Raw genomic sequence first — 15,869 nt, 5'->3', positions numbered from 1 at the left:
ATTGGTACTTTTTTGCCCCACTGTATGTATGTATGTATGTATGTATGTATGTATGTATGTATGTATGTATGTATGTATGTATGTATGTATGTATGTATGCATGTATGTATGTATGTATGTATGCATGCATGTATGTATGTATGTATACACACACATATCTATGAGAGAGTCTTTGATGTGTGGCTCATATGATGTGATGAAACTCCACTTGTATGCAAATCACTGCTAAATGTCTAAGATGTGTTATACTCTCCAGCTTTATCCCATGTATTTCGTTACCTGTTAGTTAGCTGAATTAAATTGTATTTACTATATCTAACTAGGCAAGTCAGTTACCCGGGAGACTTGGCCCTTAAACTCTCACCTCATCCACTTTCCCAAACGTGGTGTATAACAGGTATGTGTTCATTTCACCATAACTAATAGTTCCTCTGGGTTAGGGGTAAGGGTTCTATACCTAGCAGGATCTCTGGGTCCTTGACCACGATGTGAGCGTTGAGCTCCTGAAGCTCCTGGTGCAGCTCCTCCAGCTTCCTGTTGCTCTTCTTCAGCTGGTTGTCAACGTAGGCCAGGCTCTTCTTGTCCGTGGTGACCTTCTTCAGGTTCTCAGCTCCTTCCTTAATCTTCAACTCCTTCCTGATCTCCCTCTTGATGTGGTCCTTGAGCTCCTCTAACCTCTGCTGCACCACGGTGTCTGACAGGTCCAGGTTCTCACCCAGACTCCTGGAGTCTCCCTGGAACAATACAAATAAATCAAATCAGAGTGATGCTTCAAACAAAACCCTTTCACCGGACTTCCAAATACTCAAAATCAGTTTAATAACCAGTGACTTGATGGAAGGGTTGGGGTCAATTCCATCTCAGTTCAGTCCATTGAGGAATTACACTGTGCACTTTGTTAAATTGACTGGATTGACCTCAACCAGCCCTTTTGGTTGGTGATGAGTGATGCTTCAAACAACATCACTTTCACACCAGTCTTACAGATCACAACTATATCAAATCGACAACCATCAATATTCACTTTTAGCAGTGAATCTTCTTTCCCCCACTTGGCAGGGTTGGGGTCAGGTTACAATTCAGGAACCAAAATGTACATTTTAGTCAGATGACTTCCTGATTCCTAAATGGACTGAATTGAAATGGGATTGGCGTTGACCCCACTGGCTCTAGCATCTACATGACCAATGGCTGTGTGTTGCTATACGCTGATCTGGTGATGCACAGATATTACATTTTTTGGCCGATAGCGATATCCAAGGCACTGCATATCAGTGCAAGAGTCCCTGAATATGACTGCACGTCACATAATTTAACGCGGTCATACATTTTAAACCTAGTTATTACACATTGATTACATTAATCACTCGTATTTCATATGTCACTACGATTCATCGATATGTATGCTATGACGCTGGTAAATATGTCTCGTGCATCTACAGTGCTGGTCATAAAAATTAAATTAAAAGCTATCTAGCTCATGGATGCAAACAATGATCTTCCCCAAAAACATAGCAAAACAACATAATCTGTTTCGGTAGCTATAGTTCGCTAACGATACAGCGAGGTGTCATTTAAAATAACCTTATAAATTAAGACAGTTCTTACCTGATACCCAATCCTTAGGTAAAGCTGTACAGTGCAATATGAATGTCAACCTACACAATAGGCTGACTGGGAAGGTGATTCACACAGTAACAGTCCCGCGATAAGAGCTACAAGGCTAGTATTTGCGTAAACTCTTCACAGTTGTGTTCCTCCTGTTCTCCCTGTTCACTCATGACTGCTGATCCTCAACACGGGGGCCCCCAGGGGTGCATGCTCAGTCCCCTCCTGTACTCCCTGTTCACCAACGACTGCATGGCCAGGCACGACTCAAACACCATCATTCAATTTGGAGATGACACAACAGTGGTAAGCTTGATCACCGACAACAACGAGACAGCCTATAGGGAGGAGGTCAGAGACCCGGCCGTGTGGTGCCAGGAGAACAACCTCTCCCTCAACGTGATCAAGACAAAGGAGATGATTGTGGACTACAGGAAAGAGAAGACTGAGCACGCCCCCCATTCTCATCGAGGGGGCTACAGTGGAGCAGGTTGAGAGCTTCAAGTTCCTTGGTGTCCACATCACCAACAAACTAACATGGTCCAAGCATACCATGACAGTCGTGAAGTGGGCACGACAAAACCCATTCCCCCCCAGGGGACTGAAAAGATTTGGTATGGGTCCTCAGATCCTCAAAAGGTTCTACAACTGCACCATCGAGAGCAGTTGCATCACTGCCTGGTACGACAACAGCTTGGCTTCCGACCGCAAGCCTCTAGAGGGTAGTGCCCATCACTGGGGCCAAGCTTCCTGCCATCCAGGACCTCTACCAGACTATTTGCATTACCCCACCCCTCTGCCACTCTGTAGTCATCCATGCATAGTCACTTTAAATGAACTCTACCTACATGTAGAGTTGAAGTCGGAAGTTTACATACACATAGGTTGGAGTCATTAAAACATGTTTTTCAACAACTCCACAAATTTCTTGTTAACAAACTATAGTTTTGGCAAGTCGGTTAGGACATCTACTTTGTGCATGACAAGTAATTTTTCCAACAATTGTTTACAGACAGATTATTTCACTGTATCACAATTCCAGTGGGTCAGAAGTTTACATACATTAAGTTGATTTAGCCTTTAAACAGCTTGGAAAATTCCAGAAAATTATGTCATGGCTTTGGAAGCTTCTGATAGGCTAATTGATATAATTGGAGTCAATTGGAAGTGTACCTGTAGATGCATTTCAAGCCCTACCTTCAAACTCAGTGACTCTTTGCTTGACATCACGGGAAAATAGAAAGAAATCAGTCAAAGACCTCAGAAAAAAAAATTGTAGACCTCCACAAGTCTGGTTCATCCTTGGGAGCATTTTCCAAATGTCTGAAGGTACCACATTCATCTGTACAAGCAATAGTACGTAAGTATAAACACCATGGGACCACGCAGCCGTCAAATCGCTCAAGAAGGAGATGCATTCTGTCTCCTGGAGATGAACGTACTTTTCTGCAAAAAGTGCAAATCAATCCCAGAACAGCAAAGGACCCTGTGAAGATGCTGGAGGAAACCGGTACAAAAGTATCTATATCCACAGTAAAACGAGTCCTATAGAGACATAACCTGAAAGGCTGCTCAGGAAGGAAGAAGCCACAGCTCCAAAACTGCCATAAAAAAGCCAGACTAGTTTGCAACTGCACATGGGGACAAAGATCGTACTTTTTGGAGAAATGTTTACTGGTCTGACGAAACAAAAATAGAACTGTTTGGCCATCATTATGTTTGGAGGAAAAAGGGGGGAGGCTTGCAAGTCGAAGAGCACCATCCCAACCGTGAAGCAGAGGGGTGGCAGCATCATGTTGTGGGGGTGGTTTAGTGCAGGAGGGACTGGTGCACTTCACAAAATAGATGGCATCATGAGGTAGGAAAATTATTTGGATATATTGAAGCAACATCAAGACATCAGTCAGGAAGTTAAAGCATGGTCGCAAATAGATCCTCCAAATGGACAATAGCAACAAGCATACTTCCAAAGTTGTAGCAAAATTACTTTGTTGTCCTTAAGCCAAGGTATTGGAGCGTCCATCACAAAGCCCGGACCTCAATCATATTGAAAATTTGTGGGCAGAACTGAAAAAGTCTGTGCGAGCAAGGAGGCCTACAACCTGACAGTTACACCAGCTCTGTCAGGAGGAATGGGCCAAAATTCACCCAACTTATTGTGGAAGCTTGTGGAAGGCTACCTGAAACGTTTGACCCAAGTTAAACAATTTAAACGCAGTGCTACCAAATGTAATTTGTGTAAATGACTATTGCCCGTAGGACTCCTCTTTAGCCATGAAATGCTTTGAAAGGCTAACAACATCCCAAACACCCTGGACCCACTCAAGTTTGCATACCACCCAAACAAATGACACAATTTCTATTGCACTCCACACTGCCCTCTCCCATCTGCACAAGAGGAACAGCTATGTCAGAATGCTGTTCATTGACTACAGCGCAGTGTTCAACACCATAGTGCCCTCCAAGCTCAGGACCCTGGGACTGAACACCTCCCTCTGCAACTGGATTCTGGACTTCCTGATGGGCCACCCCAAGGTGGTGAGGGTATGCAATAACACATCTCCATACGCTGTTCCTCAACACTGGGGTCCCTCAGGGGTGTGTACTTAGTCCCCTCCTGTACTCCCTGTTCACCCTCGACTGCATGGCCGCGCACGACTCCAACACCATCATTAAGTTTGCTGTCGACCCGACGGTGGTAGGCCTGATCACCGACGACTAGGGCTGGGCGATATGGCAAATAAATTATCACGATAAAATATATATCTATCAAATAATGTTTAAAAAGGTGCATATCTGCTTCAGACTCAAGAATGCCTGAACAAACCAAATGCTTTAATGTTTATTTAGTCAGAAATAGAACTCACAAATACATATTTTTTGTTGTTGCTGTAAACCCTTAGAAGTCATGAGCAAGAAATAAAAAATGAAATAGTGCAAGGCAATATGTATTAAAAGTGTTAGCCTACTGGCACATCACAATTCATGTTGGGGTAGTTGTCTTACAAGCAAAAAAGCAAGAAAGCCGAGTGTCTACGGGCTTTAAAGCTGCCCTATGGCAGGTCACTATGTTGCCACGTGCTAAAAACACGCTCCGAGGGGGAGCTGGTCGCAGGAATGCACAAGTAGAGCTTTGCCAGGTGGCTGACTTTGGTAAGGTTTTTTGGGGTGGCTCTTCCACCAGTCCAGTGGATTGGTTTCACTGTCAGCATCAGGATACTGAAGGTAAAAGCTGAGTTCCTTCTCTACCAGATGGATTTCAGTAAGACCTGTGATGGTGGAACACGGCTTTTTGAAGGAGAAAAAAAAACTGCTGTGACTTTCTCTTTTTAGCTGGCAGTTGTGGTGAAGCTGTATCCATGGAAACCCAAGCCCAGCACAGGGAGACGTGTACCTCATTTGACCATCTGAGACAGCTCTTGCTTTTATATGTGTCCCACCTTCTCCTCTTTGATGTAATGTGTTTTTAAACTGAGGGTCAACCAACGAGGATATGTCCAGGAGGTCATCATATGTCTCATTCAGATCGTCCATGACGATAGTTTTTTGATGGTTTGGTTGAACTCTGTTTCGCCATCATTAAGGTTTCCTGACCCCTGTAGATTTGGCTGGTGCTTGAGGGGCGTTAATCAATACAGTGGCGTAAACTCTAACTTCCTTTCCATTTTTACTTCTTCAGACGGTGAAAAAGGTTTGTCGTATTACCAGACTTGGTAGCTATCTCGTCTTACGGCAGAATTTGCACCGAACGTTGCTCTGCTCTTCGTTAGACTTCAAAAAGCCAAACCACTTCCAAATAAACTGAAACAGTTTAACCCTTTTAATCAATAATTTCTTGGTTGGAAGCTGCTCCTTCTCCATGGCTATCACTGCCACTGTTTGCGCCTATGTCACCATTAACCATTTTTTCGTGGTTAATAGTGGCTACTCCATCATTCGAGGTGCTAAGTGGTGTTTAGTGGGCGTGTACCTCTCCTCGTGCATATTGTCACTTCTCCGCACGTTCCTGCTGCGTCACAGAGGTAAAATGGACCGCTGTACCCAATTATTCTATATCAACATTATCGAAAATGTATCTAAATGTTTTTAAATCTCAATAATTATTGATTTATCGCCCAGCCTTATCGACGACAGTGAGAAAGCCTATAGGCAGAAGGTCAGTGACCTGGCAGTGTGGTGCCAGGACAACACTCTCCCTCAACGTCAGCTAGAGCTGATGGTGGACTACAGGAAACGGAGGGCCGAGCCACGCGCCCATCCACATTGACGGGGCTGTAGTGTGGGTTGAGTGGGTTGAGACCTTCAAGTTCCTGTGTCCACATCACTAAGGAATAAACATGGTCCACACATGCACAACAACTCCTCTTCCACCCTCAAGAGGCTGAAAATAATTGGCTCTGAGATCCTCAAAAGGTTCTACAACTGCACCAATTGAGAGCAAGGCGATACAGAGGGCAGTGCGTACGGCCCAGTACATCACTGGGGCCCCCCGAGTTCCCTGCCTTCCAGGATCTCTATACCAGGCGGAGTCAGAAGAAGGCCCTAAAAATGGCCAAATCCTCCAGCCACAGACTGTTCTCTCTGCTACCACACAGGAAGCGGTACCAATGCACCAAGCCTGGAACCAACAGGACCCAGAACATCTTCTACCCAAGTCATAAGTCTGCTAAACAGTTAATCAAATAGCTACCCGGACGATCTGCATTGACCCCCTTGCACGCTTTTGATTCATCACATATGCTGCTGCTACTGTTTATTGTATCCTGTTGCCTAGTTGACGTTATCCCTGGTTGACACACTGGTTGATGCTTATTTATAAAACCCTCTTAAGCCTCACTCCCCCCTATCTGAGATATCTACTGCAGCCCTCATATTCCACATACAACACCCGTTCTGCCAGTCACCTTCTGTTAAAGGTCCCCAAAGAACACACATCCCTGAGTCGCTCGTCTTTTCAGTTTGCTGCAGCTAGCGACTGGAACGAGCTGCAACAAACACTCAAACTGAACAGTTTTATCTCAGTCTCTTAATTCAAAGACTCAAATCATGGACACTCTTACTGACAGTTGTGGCTGCTTTGCGTGATGTATTGTTGTCTCTACCTTCTTGCCCTTTGTGCTGTTGTCTGTACCCAATAATGTTTATACCTTGCTTTGTGCAGCTACCACGTTGTGTTGCTACCATGTTGTTGTCATGTTGTGCTGCTGCCATGTTGTCATATGCTGCTACCATGCTATGTTGTCATCTTAGGTCTCTCTTTATGCAGTGTTGTCCCTCTTGTCGTGATGTGTGTTTTGTCCTATATTTTTAACAGGAGCTCTTTTGCCTTTTGGTAGGCTGTCATTATAAATAAGAATTTGTTCTTAACTGACTTGCCTAGTTAAATAAATAAAATAAAAATCTAGCCAAGTTACTCATTGTGTTTATTGTATATAGCCAAGTCATCGTTACTCATTGTGTATTTATTGTATATAGCCAAGTCATCGTTACTCATTGTGTATTTATTGTATATAGCCAAGTTATCGTTCCTCATTGTATATAGCCAAGTTATCGTTCCTCATTGTGTATTTATTGTTTATAGCCAAGTTATCGTTCCTCATTGTGTATTTATTGTATATAGCCAAGTTATCGTCACTCATTGTGTATTTATTGTATACAGCCAAGTTATCGTTCCTCATTGTGTATTTATTGTATACAGCCAAGTTATCGTTACTCATTGTATATAGCCAAGTTATCGTTACTCATTGTGTATTTATTGTATATAGCCAAGTTATCGTCACTCATTGTGTATTTATTGTATACAGCCAAGTTATCGTCACTCATTGTGTATTTATTGTATACAGCCAAGTTATCGTTACTTATGTGTTTATTCCTTGCGTTATTAGTTTTTATATTTCTCTCTGCATTGTTGGGAAGGATCCAGAAGTCTAGTTTATATGCATGTTTTTACACCGGTTGTTTACAAAGCATGTGACAAGTAACATTTGAGTCTCGTTGGTCTGTAATCTGGCACTACAGTTACTTGGCAGGCCATCATCGGCGGCTCTGTGACCGTTATGCAACGGACTAAAGGGAAAGCAGCTAATCTGTGGCTGGTCAGCTGGTCAATACTCAGTGGTGCTGCTAGTCTACTGTTACCCCAAAATGGCACCCTATTTCCTATATTGTGCACTTCTATTGACCAGGGCTCTATAGGCTCTCGTCTAATGTAGTGCACTATAAAAGGAAATAGGGTGTCATTTGGAACACAGATTATACACTGGACCAAACACACTAGGCCTTACCAGATGACCTTAACAAAAGTCCTCTGGCTTGCTGGTCAAACAATGACAGGGAATGCAGAGGAAAACACGTCACTGCAACAGGACAGACAGAGAGGGCCTCCCCCCACAGACCAAGTACACTGTTGTAGGTTACACAGCCTGCCGTATTGTTCACATCAATTTAAGGATAAACGACAAGCATTTCCTCAACTGACCTGAAGTCAAATGTAATTGTGGCCTGGCCTGACTCGGGTTACTGGGCATCAATCTTTGAAACATCTATTCACTGGTTGTAAAACAGGTGACGGGCTAATGTTATTTAGTACGGAAGCAAACCCTGAATTTAGACTTAATAAGCTGACCACCACATTCTTCTTAGATTTTTCAACTCTGAGTCGCTATTTAAGAGCTGGGTTTCAGCGGGCATAGCTCTGGACCGGCCTTTACTTGACCCAAACATAACGACCATGATTGGTTTAGATTTGGTCTCCAATTATAGACATCTATGTTTTACAAGTTTGGACAGTAAAAGTAGAGTAGAGTAGAGTCCAGTACAGTAAAGTAGAGTACAGTACAGTACAGTAAAGTAGAGTCCAGTACAGTAAAGTAGAGTATAGTCCAGTACAGTAGAGTAGAGTATAGTCCAGTACAGTAAAGTAGAGTATAGTCCAGTACAGTAAAGTAGAGTATAGTTCAGTAAAGTAGAGTAGAGTAGAGTATAGTCCAGTACAGTAGAGTAGAGTAGAGTAGAGTCCAGTACAGTAAAGTAGAGTATAGTCCAGTACAGTAAAGTAGAGTCTAGTCCAGTCCAGTCCAGTAGAGTATAGTCAAGTAGAGTACAGTAGAGTATAGTCCAGTACAGTAAAGTAGAGTCCAGTACAGTAAAGTAGAGTCCAGTACAGTAAAGTAGAGTATAGTCCAGTACAGTAGAGTCCAGTCCAGTACAGTAGAGTATAGTCCAGTACAGTAGAGTAAAGTAGAGTCCAGTACAGTAAAGTAGAGTACAGTCCAGTACAGTCCAGTAGAGTATAGTCAAGTAGAGTACAGTAGAGTATAGTCCAGTACAGTAAAGTAGAGTCCAGTACAGTAAAGTAGAGTCCAGTACAGTAAAGTAGAGTATAGTCCAGTACAGTAGAGTATAGTCCAGTACAGTAGAGTAAAGTAGAGTCCAGTACAGTAAAGTAGAGTACAGTCCAGTCCAGTAAAGTAGAGTCCAGTACAGTAAAGTAGAGTATAGTCCAGTACAGTAGAGTCCAGTCCAGTCCAGTACAGTAGAGTATAGTCCAGTACAGTAGAGTAAAGTAGAGTCCAGTACAGTAAAGTAGAGTACAGTCCAGTACAGTAAAGTAGAGTATAGTTCAGTAAAGTAGAGTATAGTTCAGTACAGTAAAGTAGAGTATAGTTCAGTAGAGTATAGTTCAGTACAGTAAAGTAGAGTATAGTTCAGTACAGTAAAGTAGAGTACAGTCCAGTCCAGTAAAGTAGAGTATAGTTCAGTAAAGTAGAGTATAGTTCAGTACAGTAGAGTATAGTTCAGTACAGTAAAGTAGAGTATAGTTCAGTACAGTAAAGTAGAGTACAGTCCAGTACAGTAAAGTAGAGTATAGTTCAGTAAAGTAGAGTATAGTTCAGTACAGTACACACTAGAGCATTAGCGGTACTTGGGGAACCCAAGCTCGCTTAGTTGAGCTCAACGAAGATTGGCAAGTTCTTATAAATTTTTGTAAATACATTTTTTTGCCAAAAAGGAGGCCAGATGCTTGCTGGCTTCCCTTACCTTCAATGCTACAGGCGGCAACAATGTCATACCCTTTTTGACCAGACAGCATAAGATAGATGGGCTACACAGAGAGACAGAGGGGCGCTGTTTCACTCGCTCGGATGCTTTCTCCTGTGAGATACATTCAGCCTCTAGAGAATTGAAGAAAACATGTATATAAATACACAAAAAAAAAAGAGACAAAAGATAATTATTATGGTTTTTCCATTTTTTGTCTTGGTCTATTTTTTGGGGGGAGGCCTGGCATCCATGAATACACCACTGCATACTAGATTGGATCATTACGAAGTTGTCATAAAGTAGAACAAGTGTTCTTATACCAACATGATACGTTTTATTGAAAAGAAACATTGTCAGTTGCGTCTTCAACTCTGCTATGAATCATAACTTAACATATACATTTATTAAAGACAAAAAAACATTTATCCAAAAAGGAACAAGTCACCTACACAGTTATAAAACACATTTTCAAAATATTATATTTATATAAAATACATTTGTGAATGACCTGTCCTTAAAGGCTATTCGTATGAATATTTTAATTAAAAAATAACAATAAACACAGCTGTTTTGAAATACAATCTAGGATTCTAATTTAATATAGCCTAGGCATGAACATTTGAATTAGGCCAACTAAATAACAAAACATGCTGTCGACGAACACCAGGGCTGGCTGGTCATGGCTAGAAGGGATCAGATTAACAGTCAGATTTGACTTTTCGTAGCAGGTTAGGATCATTAAAGTAGCCGGTTGGGAGACTTAAGTTGAGGTTAGGAAAATTGTTTGCTAAAATGCTAATAATTTCTACTTTTGATGTTAATTTGACAGAAGCTGGATCCCTTCCCCCTGCAATTCTTAATCATTAATTCTGTCTTTTAGGGAAAGGGGGATACCTAATCAGTTGTACAACTGAATGCCTTCAACTGAAACACATCGTCGTCCGTGCCCGGGGAACAGTGGGTTAACTGCCTTGCTTAAGGGGCAGAACAGATTTTTACCTTGTCAGGTCGGGGATACGATCCTTTCAGCTACTGGCTCAACGCTCTAACCACTAGACTACCTGCCGCCACAGCAGAAGGAGGAGGACACACTTCGCGGCCACAACTGATGTTGGACAATCAAAGTTGATATGTAACTAAATTTTTACAAGGCTGTTTCATTGAGAAAAAGCTAATTCTGCTCCTGTGAAATAAGGCATCCATTTCATGAACACACTTGTTTCCAAAACTCAAATAAAAAAAAAGTGTGAGTTAACAGTTCTACACGATGAGCTTAAAAAAAAAAAAGAAGCTTTAACTTCCTGACTGATGTCTTGGGATGTTGCTTCAATATATCCACATCATTTTCCTTTCTCATGATGCCATCAATTTTGTGAAGTGCACCAATCCTTGCTGCAGCAAAGCACCCCCACAACATGATGCTGCCACCCCCGTGCTTCACAGTTGGGATGGTGTTCTTCGGCTTGCAAGCCTCCCCCTTTTTCCTCCAAACATAACGATGGTCATTATGGCCAAACAGTTCTATTTTTGTTTCATCAGACCAGAGGACATTTCTCCAAAAAGCACGATCTCGGTCCCCATGTGCAGTTGAAAAACGTAGTCGGTCTTTTTTAAGGCGGTTTTGGAGCAGTGGGTTCTTCCTTGCTGAGCGGCCTTTCAGGTTATGTCAATATAGGACTGGTTTTACTGTGGATATGGATACTTTTGTACCGGTTTCCTCCAGCATCTTCACAAGGTCCTTTGCTGTTATTCTGGGATTAATTTTCACTTTCATCTCTAGGAGACAGAATGCGTCTCCTTCCTGAGTGTCAGGCCCAGTATGATGGCTGTGTGGTCCCATGGTGTTTATACTTGTTCATCTGTACAAACAATAGTACACGTGGTACCTTCAGGCGTTTGGAAATAGCTTCTTAGGATGAATCAGACTTGTGGAGGTATACCATTTTTTTTCCTGAGGCCTTCCCTGATTTCTTTAGATTTTCCCATGATGTCAAGCAAAGAGGCACTGAGTTTACACACACACACACACACACACAGGTACAAAATAAAATTCAAAGCTGTTTAAAGGCACAGTCAACTTAGTGTATGTAAACTTCTGACCCACTGGAATTGTGATACAGTGAATTATCAGTGAAATAATCTGTCTGTAAACAATTGTTGGAAAAATGACTTGTGCCATGCACAAAGGAATGTCCTTACCGACTTGCCAAAACTATAGTTTGTTAACAAGAAATTTGTGGAATGGTTGAAAATCGAGTTTTAAATGACTCCAACCTAAGTGCATGTAAACTTCCGACTTCAACTGTACGTGGCTTATTGATTACAACTATATGTCCTAATATTAGGTAGTTGGCTGCCTAGTGTTCAACATTGTAACTCTGATATGAATGGTTGGCAACGATGATTCGTTTCTAAGTGCTACTGAATAAGTTTAACTGAAATGCACGTGATTCACATAATTACTCAATCAATCCATTCTAAATCCTTATTACATGACGCGGGGGGGGGGGGGGGGTATGTTGATCTGGCCTGGGTATGTTGATCTGGCCTGGGTATGTTGATCTGGCCTGGGTATGTTGATCTGGCATGGGTATGTTGATCTGGCATGGGTATGTTGATCTGGCCTAGGACAGCAGCAGAACTACTAGGACTGGGCCTGACAAGCTCAATCACTTGCATTTGAGGAGGAACTTGGCCTGCTCAGAGTGAGCGGCTGCTATCGGGAAGTACAAACTGTCCAACTCAGTAGCATCAGCCTCATTACTTTGACCTCGAGAAAGAGTGATCTGGAGGCCGTCTTTACTCTCGTTTTGGGGAAATAATCCTCTCTCGGCAGGCACACTGGAAAAGGGGATAATCAACACAATCTTCACCAAACAGTAACACACCCAACACTAATTTCCAAGCAGCTTGAGGATTTAATATGAAGTTAGCCTCTGATGTTGGAGCACATCGACTGGTATTTCCGCCAATGAATAAAAAGCCTTATTTTGAATTGGATTTTTGTTGTCGTTGACGATTTGGGTCAGCAACCATTTTATTTGACAGCTTTTCTTTTCGAAAGCCGGCATTTACCAGGAAACCCTGATTCATATCCAGAATTACATATATATGTGCGTGTGTGTGTGTGTGTGGTACAGAGCAGGGAACCATGATTACATTCTGTTAGCGTGTGTAAATCCACTTCGCTCACCATAGTTCAATAACCAAAATATATATTTATTCTAAAGTCAAGGTTGACATCTTTGAATCTTGAGCAGATATTTTTGGGAAAACGTAGTCACAAACTGACTACAAAATTTGACTGAAATTCTGTTAATAAATGTTGAATCTGCACAGTTCTAGTAAATGTGTTTTTGTAAAAATTTTCTATGTAAATTGTTAAACGGTGTCCTTGTGCATAGAGTTTAATGGTTTGTTAAACTTTGAAATCAATGGTTTTGGTTTGGGAAACATTTTGAGTGAAAAATCAGAGTCTCAGCGCAATTACATTACTGTGGAATTGCTGTACTACAAATCAGTTCAGCTATACTGGATTTAAAAAAAGGCAAGGATCTCTTCACTATTTACAAATATACAGTATCAACTTCAACGGAGTTGTAGACAAGCATGTTTAAATGATCTAACGATGTGGCTATACTGCGTAGACAAAGCAGGCCATTGTGTTATGACCTTGTTTAGCTAGTTCATCCTGAGCTATAAACCACAACACAACTCATACAGAATGCTGACTCCCATAATTAGTATAGAGAAGAACTTGACATTCACTATGATGAATGTAATGAAGGAGACAACTACAAACAACTCCTACAGAGCTGAACAGGTATTCCTTACCATGTCCATGACATTAAGCACAGAGGCATGAACTGATCCAAGCATTTTCCAATGTGCCGTACAAGCTTTCCCCCCCTCCGTTTCCTAGGTTTGAAACAAGTTCACAACAAACTGGAGCGGTAGTACAATCCACTGCTATGAAGCACCACAGCCATATTGGTTGGTACTTCGTACAGGAGTCTGCAGTCACTCAGCTTGGTTTAGTTATGGTTTTTCGTTTTCACAGCCTGCTCCGTTGTGGCATCAGAATAGCTGATAAGCAGTTTGGAGAGGACTGAGGACAAATCCCGCTAAGCTGTTACAGTCGATAAAACCCCAGTGATGCAAGCAGACGTGTTAAGTATCATTTACACCCTGGGGTTGGGTAGCAGGGGGTTAAAGTAACGCGGTTCCCAAAGCCACAGACGTGTTATTCTTCTGTCTTCTCATCCACATTTCAACCAAACACCGCCATGAAAAAATAATCCTCCATCCATCCTCTTGCCAGACAGACAAGGATATTTCAATGTAACCTAAGGCGGTGACGGTGATTGAATAACCGCGTAACTGACCATTATGTACGAAGACCGTCACGAACATAAAATAGCCGTCAAAACCCATAAAAAAAAATAGGCCTACATTCATCATCATTTTTATTTATTAGGTTTATTTCCTTGTAGACAAACTTGACCTAACAGTGGGAGTGTTTACTAATGATTATAAAGCCGTTGTTTTGCTAACTTAAGTCCGTCTACATCTCTTCCCAACTGCCGTCTGACGCGCCAGTAGCTCATCCGCTAGATGTGCGGGGCGTAGAAGCTCTTGCCTATAGGCTGCGTTTGATGTGTGGACTTTCTTTTATACAATGGTTTCATTGCCGTCTAGTGAATAAATACATTGGTCTTGTTTTAAATAAAAGATGGATGGGTCTGACTAATCAATAATTATTCAACAGCAGTCAACAAGGTTGTTCTGGTGCTGAGGCCCGACAATGAGCTAATGTGTCAAAATGGACAATCCAACAAGGTATATAGGTTATAATTTGACACAGATTATTTTCGTAATTTATATAGACTACTCAACACTGTTATATAGGCTCTTGCCATGTTTTATGGATTTGTTGACATCTGAATGGATTGTCACAATTGCATCTTCACGGTCCCACATTGTTGCAGTGTCAGCAAAGGTGTGAGGAATGATGACAGGAGAGAGTCCAGCCTTTCCTCTCTTAACAACTGAACGAAACGTAGCCAAGCTCCTTTCATGGTTCACCCTAGCTATAGGATGAATAGCCTATATCCTAGTGTCCTCCAATTTGACCTCAGCAGAGTTGGTAACGTTATGCAAATTGTTCGAAAAAGTGCAATCAATCTATTTTTCGGAATTCCTCTCAAATATGACATTTCTTACATTTGTACACTAGACTAATATTTAAAGGTAATAATACCAAAATGTTACTGATAATAACGAATTGTAACCGTCACAGATCTAGTGTAACCTGTTGTACCATAGCTGTCAACACAACAGTCACTAGGTCACCAAGGAAACAGTCTGGTAGTCCAGACACCAACACACACAGAAGTCTGCCATTTAGCCTCAGAGCCTAAAAACACTAGAACCACCAACGGACCAATGACGTTTGATTTTGTAAATAAATAAGCCAACAAATATATATTTTTTTTAAAGCTTCACCTGCTTCCTCCCTGACTTTGCCATAATGTTTGTATTTTACATTTCATTACAAATCAAAACATACTGAGCGATGAGTTTAGATTTTTTTTTACCGTTTATAAAAATGAAAAATAAAAATGCCAGACTAACGCCTCTCTCCTCTGAATGAATGACATAGGCTAAATGAGCGATAGAAATGGATAATTGTGCACTTTACTTCGCAATCGAACTTAAAATTAGGCTTAACTGAATGATAAGGAGGGTGAAGACGTGGATTTAATTTAGAACAATAGTGCAATGAAGAATTGTGGCCATGGTGACTGAAATCAGGAGTTTAGAGAAGAGAAAACGAGATGACGGATTCAGTCGTAAAAGGCACAATAAGGGGTCCCGTGCAATCAATAAATGACAATGGTTTTCATACACTATATACACACAAAAGTATGTGGACACCCCTTCAAATTAGAGGATTCGGCTATTTCAGTCACACCCGTTGCTGACAGGTGTATAAAAATCGAGAAGACAGCTAGGCAATCTCCATAGACAAACATTGGCAATATAATGGCCTTACTGAAGAGCTCAGTTACTTTCAACGTGACACTGTCATAGGATGCCACTTTTCCAACGTCTAGGAGCAACACTTCCTCAGCCGCAAAGTGGTAGGCCACACAAGCTCAAAGAATGGAACCGCGTGTAAAAATAATCTGTCCTTGGTTGCAACACTCACTACCGAG

The 15,869-nt window shown here is 41.7% G+C and overlaps 1 protein-coding gene across 1 annotated transcript in view; it reads right to left on the bottom strand.

Moving 5' to 3' along the window:
- pkn2b (protein kinase N2b) overlaps positions 1 to 15,869 on the bottom strand; it is a 54,467-nt gene that overhangs the window by 27,076 nt on the left and 11,522 nt on the right. Inside the window, 1 exon segment of the mRNA XM_031785440.1 lies at positions 458 to 734. Within this exon segment, the coding sequence (XP_031641300.1) occupies positions 458 to 734 (277 nt within the window).

Source organism: Oncorhynchus kisutch, linkage group LG13, assembly GCF_002021735.2.
Source record: "Oncorhynchus kisutch isolate 150728-3 linkage group LG13, Okis_V2, whole genome shotgun sequence".
Taxonomy (NCBI): Eukaryota; Metazoa; Chordata; class Actinopteri; order Salmoniformes; family Salmonidae; genus Oncorhynchus; species Oncorhynchus kisutch.
The sequence above is the reverse complement of the archived record's forward strand: the minus strand, read 5'-3'. Positions and strand labels throughout refer to the sequence as shown.